Source organism: Neopelma chrysocephalum, unplaced genomic scaffold (genome assembly GCF_003984885.1).
Source record: "Neopelma chrysocephalum unplaced genomic scaffold, ASM398488v2 Primary Assembly neopelma1_60, whole genome shotgun sequence".
NCBI classification, from domain to species: Eukaryota; Metazoa; Chordata; class Aves; order Passeriformes; family Pipridae; genus Neopelma; species Neopelma chrysocephalum.
The window spans coordinates 15,380,743-15,394,294 of record NW_020897715.1 but is presented as its reverse complement, the minus strand read 5'-3'; the positions used below and the strand labels follow the sequence as shown (position 1 = coordinate 15,394,294).

Below are 13,552 nucleotides of genomic sequence, written 5' to 3'. Positions count from 1 at the left end.
TGTACTGAATACCTGGAGTTTCACAAAATGCTAAATTATTATTGTCCATAAGCAAAAGGAGTCCAATTCAACCCTGGGAAGCAGGTATGCACTCATTACTGACGCTCCGTTAAACTATAGAATAACTTGAGTTAATAGGCCTGAACCTGTTTTGTTTCAGGATGGCAAAAAACTATAAAAAACTATGTATCTAAAAAAATTGAATTATGTAAAACCTATTTCAGAAGTCTCTGAGTCTTTAAGTCATAGGGGCTCATCCTTCTTCCCTTGAACTCTGTAGCAGTTTTGACACTAGCTGTAGCTGGAAGCCAAACAGAATTAGAAACATGGTGTCTTAGATGAGAGAAGCTGTGTGTTTCCCAAGGACTAGCTCTGCACACAAACTTGCAGCTTGTCTTGGTTGTTTCTATTGCTTTCTTCTTCCCAAAACACAAAAAAGAAATGAGAATGTGCTGGGAGTTGACCATAACCTAAATTTCAAATCAAGTGGTATCTGGTTAATAAAAGGAAAGTATACTTAATAGATGAAGTCCATTTACTCCTAATAATGTCCATTGCACTACTTAAAAATTCTGGTTTTGAAGCTTCTAATCAAAACAAATAAGCAAACAAAACTTGTAGTAAAGCCAACAGAATTCACATAGAAGTTAAAAATAACAGCAGAGGACCATAATATATCATCTCCTTTTGTTTTTGCTCTTCATTACAAATATGTGATTTTCATATTTCAGAGTTAGTCAGAAGTACCAAATAGTTTGTACTGGTTTACTGGTGCATTTAAGAGCACCACTGAAAGCTCTGTTGCAGAAGATAGATACAAAACAAAACACACAGAGATATCTTACGCTTTCTACTCAAAGAAAATTCTCACTTAAGGACCTGACCAAAACATGAAAACCAATTCCAAACAAATTTGGCAACTTGTGGTACTCATGCTGTCCCACTAAGTTTACTGTCATGCAATTATAATCTTTAGTACTAACGATAAACAGCCATCCTGAAAGTACATGCAGTTCCTCACAAATAGTTGAAGTCTTATGTTCAGTAATCAGTGCACTGTCTTTTATTTCTAGCTTGTGCCTTTGTCTTAAAAAAAAAAAGGCACGGAGGATGAGAAGAGTGAGGAGGGGAAGTAGATATATACAATTTAAAATTTCTAATCACTTATTTTATCTGTACTAGCACCAATTGATTTGCTTTCCTGCCCACAATCTTGTCAGTAGTTTGGGATCCAAGTGTGAACTTAGGATTTGGCCTTGAATGCAGAAATCAAGATTTCCATGAATTTACTGACCACCCCAACTCTGCAGCAGGAAGAAAAAAAGCATCCACTAGATCTGTCTTTTCATCCCAAAGTCCTTATACAACCACTGCAGTTCTCAAGTAAAAGGCTTACTGGTATCAGATTACTGCCCTCCTGTGTCGTCGTCGTCCCGCCCCCCCCCCCCCCGCCCAACTCAACGCAGCTTTTATTATTTCCATAGAAAATAAAAATACAGCCCTTACCTTACAAATCTGAAAATAATCTGAAGTGAGCGTCTCCTGGATCTCCTCTCTGGGTGTCCCTGCAGCTCCTGCAGTTCCTCCTGGGTGCACGGAGCCACCACCAGCCCCACTTCCACTGCCACTGCCACCACCACTGCTTCCACCGGGGGATGAGGCAGTTAAACCATCCAAAACTTTGCGAAAATTAAATTTCTTCATTTTGGAAAAATCTTTCGGGAGATTTTGGGGGGGAGAAAGGATGTGTCGTAACACATTCAGCTACATGTAGCGACCGGGAAAGTCTTTAATGGTCCTCTGAGTGAGGCAGCACTTTAAGTCTCTTGTACCAAACAGGACGTCAATATCAGGTATAATTGATTGAAAAATACAAAGGCTTCATTTTGTCAGACGCGAAAGCTACTTGGAAAGGTCCTTTTAAAAAATAAATAAAAAAAAATCCACAAGCAGTAGGACTAAGATTTACGTTCAAACAAGGAATAATGGAACAAGCGCCATCGGGTTCTCTCACAAAATCCACATTTAGCAGTGGTCAAAACAGAAAAGTAAATAAAAAATTCAAGCCGGCATCCAAAACAGCGGGATCCATCCCTCTATCTTATCTGCCTAAAATTTGCCCTCGGCACTTGATTATTTCAACAAAACTGCCAAAATTCGTCTACATTCAATCTCCCCTTCACCTCAAGACCCCTTTCAGCCGGGGTAACCTTCGCCCCCAGGGTTTCGGAGAAGCGGATCCCCGCTTCCCAGACGCTGCCGCGGCTCCCGCTCTCTGCTTCCCTGCCCACCCCAGCAAACGCCGGGAGCCGCTGCCGCCCTCAGTGCTCCTCTCTCCCCTCGGGCGCCGGGCCGGGGGGTGGGCGGCCGCCCCGCGGCGGGATGTGGGGTGCGGGATGTGGGCAGAGAGCCCCCTCGCTTTCCTCGCCGCCCCCGCCGCCGCTCCGTGAGGACCGAGCGATGGCAACGAGCGATCTCCTACACCAGCCCGGCCGTCCCGGGCCGATCACCCGTCCCGTCCCTGCGGGGACGGACCCTCTGCCCGTCCCGATCACCGAGCCTGTGCCGCTGTCGTGCTCCCCCCGGGGCCGCTCCGGGGGGACCCGTGGCGGGGAGGGGCGGATGCGGAGCAGAGTGGGGCAAGGGAGCGGAGGGCGGCTGCCGTGGCGGCGGCGGCTCCCGCCCGCCCGGCTCGCTCGCAGCCGTTCTCCGAGGTACTGAAATCTCCGCCGGCGTCAGCCGCAGCTCCTCCTCCTCTTCCCTCCCTCCCTCCCCCGTCCTCACGCCCCGCCCGCCGCACCAGCGCGCAGCCAGCGGAGGCCCCCCTCCCCTCCGCTTCGCTCCCGGCTCCGGGATGCGGGGGGAGCGGGGGCGGGGAAGGGCGGGGAAACGCCAGTGATTGACAGCACCAGCTCAGGTTTCGATTGGCTGCTGAGTTCGGGTTGGGCGGACGAGATTGGTAGAGAGGGGAGAAGGGGCGGGGACTGTGCCCAGAGCCTCGGCGGCCCGTGGCTCCAGGTAGGGGGCAAGCGCTGTCTGGCGGCCTCTGCGATCCGTGGCAGCTGATTGGCACGCTGTGAGGATGGGCACCTACTTCCGCCAATGGAAAAGGCCGCATCTCGAGTTTGCTCCGCAACGCCCCGCCCCATCCAGCGGGGTGGGCGGGGCCGTGAGGCACGGGGGTGGGGTCAGGTGAGGCCCCGCCCCACTGCGGCGGGACCGGCGGCGGTCGCTGTGGGGAACAGCGCCGGGGGGAGCGGGGCTGGCGGGGCCATGGGGGGTCCGGGTTGGTTTCGCAGCCTGAGCTGCGTACGGGAGGGCGAATCGACCCAAACTTAGTCATGAAGCTGTGCCACGGAAGTTTTAGGTTGGATATGAAGAAAAGGTTCTTCACCCAGAGCGTGGTTGGACACTGTAACGGGCTCCTCAGGGAAGTGGTCACAGCACCAAGTTTGACGGTTCAAGTAGCGTTTGGACAACGCTCTCAGGCACATTCTTGGGGCTGCCCTGTGCAGGGCTAAGGGTTGGACTCGGTGATCCTTGAGGGTTCCTTCCAGCTCAGGATGTTCTGTGGTTCTGTGAAGATGTCACGGGAGGTGACGGTCCCGGTGGTGGCGGAGCTCCCCCGTCGCTCAGGGAGCTCCATTTCCCGCCTGGCACAGAGCGGTCTGTGCGGGTCGGTGCTCAGCCCGGATACTGATACCACCGGCCTCCTCGGGGGCTAATCCCCTTTTCATTCCCCAGAGGAATACAGTGACCCAGGGCTGCCCCTCCGGGCGCCTCGTGGTTCGGAGGTTCTCCAGGGCTCGCTCCAAAGCCATGGAAGTTGCGGGGGACGGCTCTCGGGCCTCCGAAGCGCGGTCCAGCACAGGTGATGTTACACGGTACACAAACCTCTATGAAAACGTTATTCAGGTCGGGAGCAAATGAGGCAGCTATTAAAAGTGACTCATGGCACAGCGCTGTCAACGTGGTTGGAAGCCGGGAACTGACTAAAATGGTTTAACGAACAAACTTGTTCTGTACAGGAATAAATAACAACCCGCCAAAGTGTTGCACGTTGGTCACACTTGAGGTGCACACATTGATCACCCCATTTTGCAGATGTTTCAGGGGTGCTTAGGAGAGTTCTGATACCCACTCTAACACCTAATTGTTTTTTTGTAAATCTTACAGTTCTGTGAAGCAAGGTAATAGTGTTTACTTTGGTTTCTTACACTGAGATCCATGTATTTTTTGTTTTCACTTTTGTTCATCCCTGTGTGTTCACAGGTACTCCCCATCTGAACGATAAAAAGATTGCAGTGAAGTTCAAAGAATAACTGTAGCTTCACTTTTGCCCTTAGGAAAAATAAAGGATACAGTGCTGATGAAACTGGAAAGGTTGATAGGTTTCTGCAGCCAGAAAAAAAAAAAGGAGCATATCTTTGTATGGGAAACAAAATATATGAGGACTATGGCAAGGAGACAAAAATGAAAAAGAGGATGGAACTGAGTAAGCAAATCTGTAAAGATGTAAGTACAGAGTTTTTGAGAATAAGGAAAAGTCAAAACCCAGTTGAAGCTATTTCAAGAATGTCATGTCCTATTAATATTATGTTCACCACAGGCAATGCAAGTGAAAAAAGAAGGCTAACAAAACCCAAAAGAAAGATAACAGCACAAATTGTAAATAGGAAAGGGAAAGATAAGGTTAAAAATTAAATAATTAGAATGAAGAAAATGTCACAGACTTGCAAAAAAGAGAAGACACTGGGAGTCAGGGGGTACTAGAAGAAGAAAATCTGATATAATGGTTCCACAGTTCTAGGGAGGACAGAGATAAGACCGTTTTAAGAGAAGAAAGGGAAGGATGAAAATTAGAAGAATGATAAAAAGCCTTTGGAAGTAGAAGAAGATGCATATGTTTTTTGAATACCAACGTTTGTCTTTCAGAGAATCAAAATGAAGAGCTGAGTATTGATGATTAGATATTACCTCAGAGTATCCAAAAGGGCAAGCAAGGATCCTCATACTGCCAATGTGCTGTTAGGAAAACTGACTTGTAGGAAAAAGACCCAAAACAACAAAACCATACTGGCCAACAAAACATAATCAGTCCTGTTTAAAAATACCAACTGAGGAAAATATTTTGGCTCACTACTGGTACATGTAATGCATGCAGGTCCCTTTTGAAAATTTTGCTCTAAGCTGGACACAAATCCAGAAGCAGAGAGAGAATGATGGAAATTAGTTGTGGTGCTGAGTGGTACAGGACAGGACAGGCACAGAAAGCAGCCCCATTGAATGACTTGGCTGGGGAGGAGTTTCGATGTATAACAAAAAAAAGAACCAGGAAAAAAAAAGAAAAAGGACCAATTCGATTTTGACACAGTACAAAAAATTTGCTTTTCTTTTTTTTTAGTGGAGAAACAAGCAGTAGATAGATGAGGCATCCACTTGCTGGCTTGTGCTGGTTTAGATGGTATTGGTGTTTCATAGGGGGCTTCTGAGATTGCATAGTTTTACCACCAAGAGTTTTAATACAAGTTGTAAAATTATGAAAATGTGAAAAGATTTTAGATGTTAAATTGATATAAACCAAGTTAAATAAGACATCCTAATGCATTGTGGAAAATCTGTATCTGAATCTGTATTTTAGATAGTAAGAGGAAAATATATTCTTCTGGATAGCATCTTTTATATTTATCAGTCATCTTGTTCTGCAAGGTCAAACAGAAACCAAACCAAATGTTAAAAGGACAACAGTTTGCTACAAAGATTTTGCTGAGAAAGAGCATCTTTAACATTCTACACCATAAAAATTCATATGAATTCTCATTTTGATTTTTGCTTAAGTAAGCTTGTGATTACGTGTAGCAATATAACAAGACTGGTCAGAATCAAATCTAGCAAAGGAGAGCAATATTAATTCAGTGTTATCTAACCTCAATCTGATTCAAGAACTGACCAAGAAAATGAAGAATGAGAAAGATGTGCATAGATCAGCTGACAAGAAAGTGATAGTAGTAGAGATTGTATATGTTTTGTACATGACTGATCATTGAAGTTGTTTAGTTCTCTTTGGGTTTTTTTTGCTTACCTCATCTGGGTTTCTTGGTTTATTTTTTTTATAGCAATCCTTCTTCAGCCCATGGACTAGAATTTCCTGACTTTTTAAAGCTTCAAACATATTTAAACCTCAGGTTATATTCTTGGTAGTTTAGGAAAAAAAAAGACATGCAGAAGTGTGCGATAAGGGGTGGTTTCACAACTCATGCTTTTAAAATGATTCATACAACTCCCTTCGACAATACATGAATTAGTAGTTAAAATCAATGACCCTTGAGAGAAATCACTGTATACCCATCAGCGGTTGACTAGACCACAGCCTTGCAACTATACCCTGCAAGAGAACCTCTGTGCTTATACAGAACGGAAGAAAAAGTATGTAATCAGATACCAGAAACGCATTTATGCCAATGCAGGCAAAACTGTGACTTTCCATAGCTACCCATTCCTCATTACACTGCGGGACATTTGCCAATATTACCCATGTTTCTGTGTAATTCCAGAACATTGAATGGCAGCAAGCATAGTGTTCCTGCCTGCAGAGCCCCACTAAAAATATCCCCAGTCAGTGCTGAGTATCTGGTTAGAACAGCTTGCTGAACTCTATCAATTAGCCAGATCTTAATCTATTTAATGTGTTTTATTAAGGCTATATAATGCTAATGTTTTAATCAAAATGTCAAGCACTACTAAATCAGATTCATTAGGAAGGTCCAAGTCTATCACATCCATGTGGTTACCTTGATCAAACAAACCTGTAATCTCATAAAAAATTGAAGTCAGGCCTGCTTGTCAAGACTTGTTTCCACAAAGCCATGCAGGTTTGCTTTCGTTATATTCCTACCTTTAACCCCTTATTGATTCAATCACACATAGCGTGACTGCTTTAACTGACATAACATCACTGTATTGTCTAGGATTACCTAGAATGCCAGGTCTATTATTACCTTGGTCATTCTGTTTGATTCTTGGAATAACATGAGGTTTCCTTTGGCCCTTTGAATTATTAGCTGTAAAGAGAGCTGTTAAAAAATAACATTAGAAGGCTGGAAGCCTCCTATTCTGTTAGGATCTTTCAGTACTCAGGTGCCACAGAGACTGCTGATTGAAAAACAGCAGTGCCATTTTCATCCTACATAGGTGTCAATGGATAAAAAGCTAATTCCTCATCCTCATGTAATATTAATACATAATCCTTTTTTTTCTCTTCACAAGTACAGGGTAGAAATATTTACCATAAAAATTAGATCTTTTATGCATGCTCAGAGACCAGATTTCTTAATGAAGAAGCTGTAGGATGTGTCTGTACAAAACTGAGAATGTGATTTTGTAATAAGAACTCCATTTTGCACGGTAGGCCAAGTACAGGTGTAAAGTAGAGTTATCTGTTTCAGCTTGGGTGATCTGTTCTCATTGGTGTTAAAAAGGAAAGTCCTGCATGCAGTTGAGCCCTTGGGGGTTTTTTGTCCCTTCAGCAATGCATTAATTTGCTAGGAAAGTCAATAGTTTTATTTTGGGTTAATGAGCTGGATTAACTCTGCACAGGGTCAGACAAGCCCCAGAGCCAGTGCAAAGAAAGGCAGAGCTATAGGCCTGGACAGAGCAATGAGGGTGGCCTGGCTTTTGTTAAATCTGCTTTGGCTCAGACATACAGTATAAATTCATCGCAGTGGTGGCCTATTGAGTTATATTACAAATATGTGCCCTATCCAGGAAGGGCTGCCTATCTCAGTGAAGAACTGTCACAAGCCACCCAAACAGCAGTTGGGGCAAAGAATTTGGACTAGTCTGTACAGACTGTCCTGCTGCATTAAAGGAATGCATTTTTTTGCAGAGGGTTCTCCCAAGGCTAAGGTGGGACTCAACCTAGATTTGGTTGCTCTGGAAGCAGGGGTCTTTTTCTAACAGATTGTGGGTTACAAGCTGTAACAGAAGCTATGGAGGAGCTAAAGCCTCAGTGATTACTATCTGCACAGCAGTCATCTTCTGTATCTTTACTGTAGCAAGTATGTAGAACTCTGGGATGTCAAATCAAAATAACTTGGGTTCAAGTCATGACAATGTGGGGCCTTGCCTGGGACACAAAACTGGTCTGAGAGACTTAGTAACTAGTAAGGTAGTAAATATATGCCACGTACCGTGTCGCCACAGTTTTCTTATCAGCCTTTATTGTAGTTCTCAGACTGACTTTTTGGTATTCTCTCTGCATCCAATTTGCATTGTATTCTATGCACAGTTTTCTAGTTCTTGCTCTTAATCCCTTTTCTTAATACTTCGTTTTATAGATCCCTGTCTGTCACAAAGCTTAGCTACCTCTTTCCCCTCTTACTCCTTCACCGAGGATTAGACAAAACTGTCTGGCTTTCCCAGGTCCTGCTGTGAGCCAGGCTATTTGAACTTCTAATGACCCAGGTTTGCAATCCAGCCTGTCCACATTCGATGTATCTAAAGCTGCAACGGTTCATTAAAATAGTTTTAGTAAGTGGCACAGATTGTCAGAAAGCAGACTTGTTATTCTTCTGCTCTGAAGCTTTAATTTCCATCAAGCATATGTCTGACTTTTGATCAATATATACCTTTTCTGAACTTTTTGTTAATATTTTCCATTCTGAACATTTTCATCTCTAGTAGATGCAAAACAGCAGGAGCCAATGCCTTTCCAAAGACAGTTGTTATTAGTTCTCAGAACAGCTTTACAAAAAAAAAGCATCTGTGAAAATGGGATAGCCAGTAGAAAGAAATGCTGGGGTCCTTGACCAAATGTGTACCTACCCAGGTAATATATAGCCAGATCACAAACTGACCAATTACCCTCCCAAAAACATTAGCAAGAGACCACAGATTTCCAAGTCATCAAGGATAAGCTTTCAGATAAAGAATTTAAAGCATCAGTTAAGCATGTTAGACAATCTACTGTATCTAAATCCCTTGAGAGAAGAATATCCTTTACTAAAGCAGAATCAGTAGGAGCTTTAGGAAGTCAGGAAGACTGTAATTCACAGTGAATATTCTTTTTGTTGTCAGCTTTGCTACAAATTTGACATTTTGTGCCTTTTCCCATTATTGCTCTGAATGTTTTGCAAATTGTCACTGACATTTGAAGTGACAGCCAATGTATTCCAAATTGTTAGCTTGTTTTACTAGATGCTGTACTAACAAAGGTCTCAGTTAGGACTGGGATACTTGTCTCGGTTGCTTTCAAACCCACACAGCCTTGCAAGTTTGAAACATAATCTTTGAATTCATATTCCACTTACAAGAGACTGTAAAATAGGAGCATAAGGAGTTAGAAAGAAAAAAAAATACATTTAATGAGTCTGCACTTGCTCTATAGAAAAGCCATCAGCACAGTTTGCATTTTTGAGCAGGTTTCTTCTAATACTCACAGAAAAGAGACTTCTTTTTAGCTAGGGAAAATTTCAGTTGCCCTTCAATATCCTTCAGTTTAAATTATAGGGTAAAAAGGTCCATTCACTCAAAGTAGTTTGATGAATCATAGGAACCAAAAATATAATGTGTCAGTTCACAAAATATCAGATATCACATCCTTGGCCTCTGTGCAAAAAAATCCTCATAGAAAAGTCTAGACCTGTTATAACCTTGGTCCAAAAGCAGGTGACTGGCCTTTCATATAGATGGCCTTAAATAGTGTAGATATTTGCATAAAACAATAGTTGGAAAGATTAAAGCAGAGAGAGAAAAGAAGAGCAAAGGGAAAATGGATCACACATTCCAGTATTTCAATCCTTCTGTCATGAAGAGCATTCAGTTTTATGTCTGCAACTTTCATTTTTAACAACTGATACGTTCTGCAAAACATTACTGTTGACCTGCAAGACCAATACACTTGTTTCTTCTCGACTAAGCAATACTTCATAATAAACAGCCTCATCAGAAGACTCCAGGGAACAAATGCTGCCTGCAGTCTGACTTTCAACCCTCTTATGAAGTCTATGAAGAAAATCTCGCTAATATGCTATGGAACCATCCCCCACAAACCATCTCCCAAATCAGGGCCACATCCTGACCACAGCCAGATCCCTCATCGCAGAAAGACTGAAAACCACCTAATCAGCTGTCTAAGAATTGTGTCAGGCTGTGCTAGTCTGTGGGTGAATTTGATCACTGCAATGGCTCTTATGCCTTCCTTTCCCCCTCCCTCCATTGTTCCTTTTCCCCCCTTTAATCTTAATTTAAGAGTAAAGTGAAGGCAGATGAGACCATTCTGTCTCCTCTGCGAGTATGCTATGAAATATTCCATCCTAGTCTCGATGCTTTGTTGAAAGGAAGTCTGGCAGAAATGTCAGCAGTAAAAATCCAATCAGACCTAGAAGTTTAAAAAATGTTTCTTCATGCCAGGAATGACAGCTGTATTATTCTTCAGCCCTTGTTCTGTCTCTCAGTCAGGGATTTTCTTTATGCCAATGTGATATATCAAATAGGAATTTGATATGTAGTGCCTGTATTGGATTGGATTGAGTTGTCTTAGGGGCTTTGAATCCTTGCTGTCCCATCTCCATCCTTCAGGTAGTGGATATCTGCAGAGTGCTTTTCCAGCTAAGAATTTAGGGCCATGCTGATCTGCAACACAATGCTGAACATAAAGTCTGTCCCTTTGCAATTTGTGTGTGTGTAATCCTATAAATGGCCATTTCTTCAAGCCCGAAGGAAGTGGGAACACCTACTATCCATCTCAGGCCAGATTTGGGCGTAAGTCTTCAGTGTATAAACAGTATTTAGAGTGCCTGGAATAATTTGTTTTCCAGTTCAGAAGCCCAAAACAATGTTAATATACCTGTTAATATATAATATAAATATACTAAAATAAATATCTAAATGTAAATTAAAATAGGAAATGTTTGCTTTGGAAACATCAGAATTATTTTTTCCAAATGTCGCTTGCATTTTATTTCTACTAGAATCATCTTTTAAACCTGGCATATTTGTTCAGTCTTCGCATTGACTCAAACTAGTCCAAAATAGCTGTCACTGACTTCCACTCCTGTCCTTTATAGAGGTTTGATGCCTTTGTCAGTGGAGAATTAATCACAGCTGTCCGACATCTCAAGTTTTGCATGATGATCATTGAACAAAATGAGTTTCCCAACAAGGTGCAGGAGGAGTTTTCTGAAATACCTGGTAGAGACCACGTCCCATGTTGCAAATGTAAGTCTCTCTCAGGCAGACCCACTGCCTTCTAGGCGGGATACACCAGATGGATGTGCTCTTTTATCCCAATTGTGTCATAAAACCATTCTTTATTGCCCAAATCCAGGAAAAGAATTAAAAAGTCATTCTGTCTATTGTTCTACTGAGTGACTAGCAAGTAATTGCATAGCCCACTCATGAACATCATGCTCATCTCTATCCACAAGGAAAATCACTTTTAATCTTTGGCTCCATCATTTGGAAAGTGTTCAAATTGTTAAATTATATGGAGCATTTTGACAGTTTCTTCCTAATAGAATTCAGTTTTCCATATTTTTGAGAATTATTTTCTCATCTCTGTAAAGTAAATAAGTCTATAAATCCTGGTCTAAAGGATAACACTAAGAATCTGGCAGTTATTAAATAACACACAGCTAAACTAAAGTATTCTACCTTTCCCTCATTTGTCATGTATTTTAGTAATTTGTTTCACCTGTTGGCAAGTTTGAAGGGGAAAATGTATAGCAGATACAAGTAGTAATTTATTTGGTATTTAAGTTTGCATAGCTGCCTGGGCTGTAGGAGTTTGAGTGATTCATCAAAGCCTTTTGTCCCCCAGATAGCACAGATTCTGACCACTTCATTGTGATCCCAGGATTTTTTGAAAAACCAAGGGGAGACATGTCTAAACTTTCCATTCTTGGCTAACATGAACACAGCATCCCAGCCCTTGCTTTGCCTCTGTGTGCTCACAGGCAAGTTGTATACCCAAAGTTCTCCCTCATTTTGAACATTTTATGGATTGTGTGCCTTCTGAAATGTTCAGTTTTTATCAGGTTCACATCCTATTCATTGCTCAGCCACATAACCTATGGAGGATGATTGGCATTCATACTTAGAAATGCCTTATGCTTTCCTACCAGTATGAATTATTGCTTTCATCTCTGAATTTACATACACTGATGCTTGTGCAGATTCTAGACATATTTGGAAGGAAATGCATTTCAAGTGATTGATAGAACAAAGGTGGTTTCTAGTTCTCATCAGACTATTCTTTAAAATATATCACATAACTGACTGACTTAGTATTTTCATCACTGCATTTAGTTCAGACTCACCAAAACTGATTCTGTCAAGGTGGGTTTGTCTTTTCTTTCCAGAGATTCGTGCTGAAATCCAATCTGTTCTGCATCTTCAATGTTTTTGGGGTTTTATATTCTGATGCTACTGATGCCACACTTAGAAGAAAAAAATACTCTAGTTCCTTACAGTTTCCTCTTTGCTTATATAGCTGGAATTTGACTGCACCTCAGAAATGGTTTTTATTCAGTGTTATATTGGGTTTGTGTGGCAAGATTTTGGTAGTGGGGGTGGGGGCTACAGGAGTGGTTTCTTTGAGAAGCTGCCAGAAGCTTCCCCCATGGGCTGAAAGAGCCAAAGCCAGCCGGCTCCAGGACAGACCCACCGCTGGCCAGGGCTGAGCCCATTGCACCTCTGTGATAACTTATTTAAGAAGGGAAAAAAGTCATTGGACAGAAGCAATTGCAGACAGAGAAGAGAGAAGTTAGAATATGTGAGAGAAACAGCCCTGCAGACACCAAGGTCAGTGAGGAAGGAAGGCGAGGAGGTGCTCCAGGTGAAGAACATGCTGAGGCAGGTTGTCCCCTTGCAACCCGTGGAGGTCCATGGGGGAGCAGAGATCCACCTGTAGCCCATGGAGGACCCCACACCAGAGCAGGTGGATGCCCGAAGAAGGCTGTGACCCCATGGGAAGCCCATGCTGGAGCAGGCTCCTGGCAGGACCTGTGGACCTGTGGAGAATGGAGCCCACACTGGAGCAAGTTTGCTGGCAAGACTTGTGACCCTGTGGGAGACCAACACTGGAACAGTCTGTTCCTGAAGGACTGCACCCCATGGAAAGCTACCTGTGCTGGAGCAGTTTGTGACAAACTGTTGCCTCTGGAAGGACTCATGCTGGTGAGGTTTGGGAGAACTGTCTTCTGTGGGATGGACCCCCCAATGGAGCAGGGAAAGGACACTTCTCCCTGAGGAGAAAGCAGCAGCAAAAACATGTGATGAACTGACTGTAACCCCTATTCCTGTCTTCTTGTGTTTCTGGGGGGAGGAGGTAGAGAATCAGGAATAAAGTTAAGCCGGGGAGGAGGGAGGAGTGGGGGGGAAGGTGTTTTTAAGATTTGTTTTACTTCCTGTTATCCTGCTCTGATTTGATTGGTAATAAATTAAATCAATTTCTCCAAATGAAGACTGCTTTGCCCATGACAATAATCAGTAAGTGACCTCACCCCTTATGTCAGCTCATGAGCTTTCATTATATTTTCTCTTCCCTGTCCAA

At 42.9% G+C, this 13,552-nt stretch overlaps 2 protein-coding genes across 10 annotated transcripts in view; one reads left to right on the top strand and one right to left on the bottom strand.

Annotated features, from left to right (window-relative positions):
- Nucleotides 1-2,600, bottom strand: part of STXBP5L (syntaxin binding protein 5 like) — a 195,825-nt gene extending 193,225 nt beyond the window's left edge. For all 9 annotated transcript variants that reach the window (XM_027681261.1, XM_027681262.1, XM_027681265.1 and 6 more), the window contains exon 1: nucleotides 1,507-2,600. In XM_027681261.1, the coding sequence (XP_027537062.1) occupies nucleotides 1,507-1,704 (198 nt within the window). In that variant the 5' untranslated portion in view covers nucleotides 1,705-2,600. The remainder of the gene's footprint in view (nucleotides 1-1,506) is intronic.
- On the top strand, nucleotides 2,383-12,919 carry LOC113966639. Its single transcript, XM_027681563.1, has 5 exons — nucleotides 2,383-2,714; nucleotides 2,956-3,018; nucleotides 4,347-4,515; nucleotides 11,067-11,217; nucleotides 11,819-12,919. Exons 1-5 carry the CDS (start codon nucleotides 2,383-2,385, stop codon nucleotides 11,905-11,907), a joined length of 804 nt encoding a protein of 267 aa, XP_027537364.1. The 3' UTR covers nucleotides 11,908-12,919.
- Nucleotides 12,920-13,552: the final 633 nt, after the last annotated feature.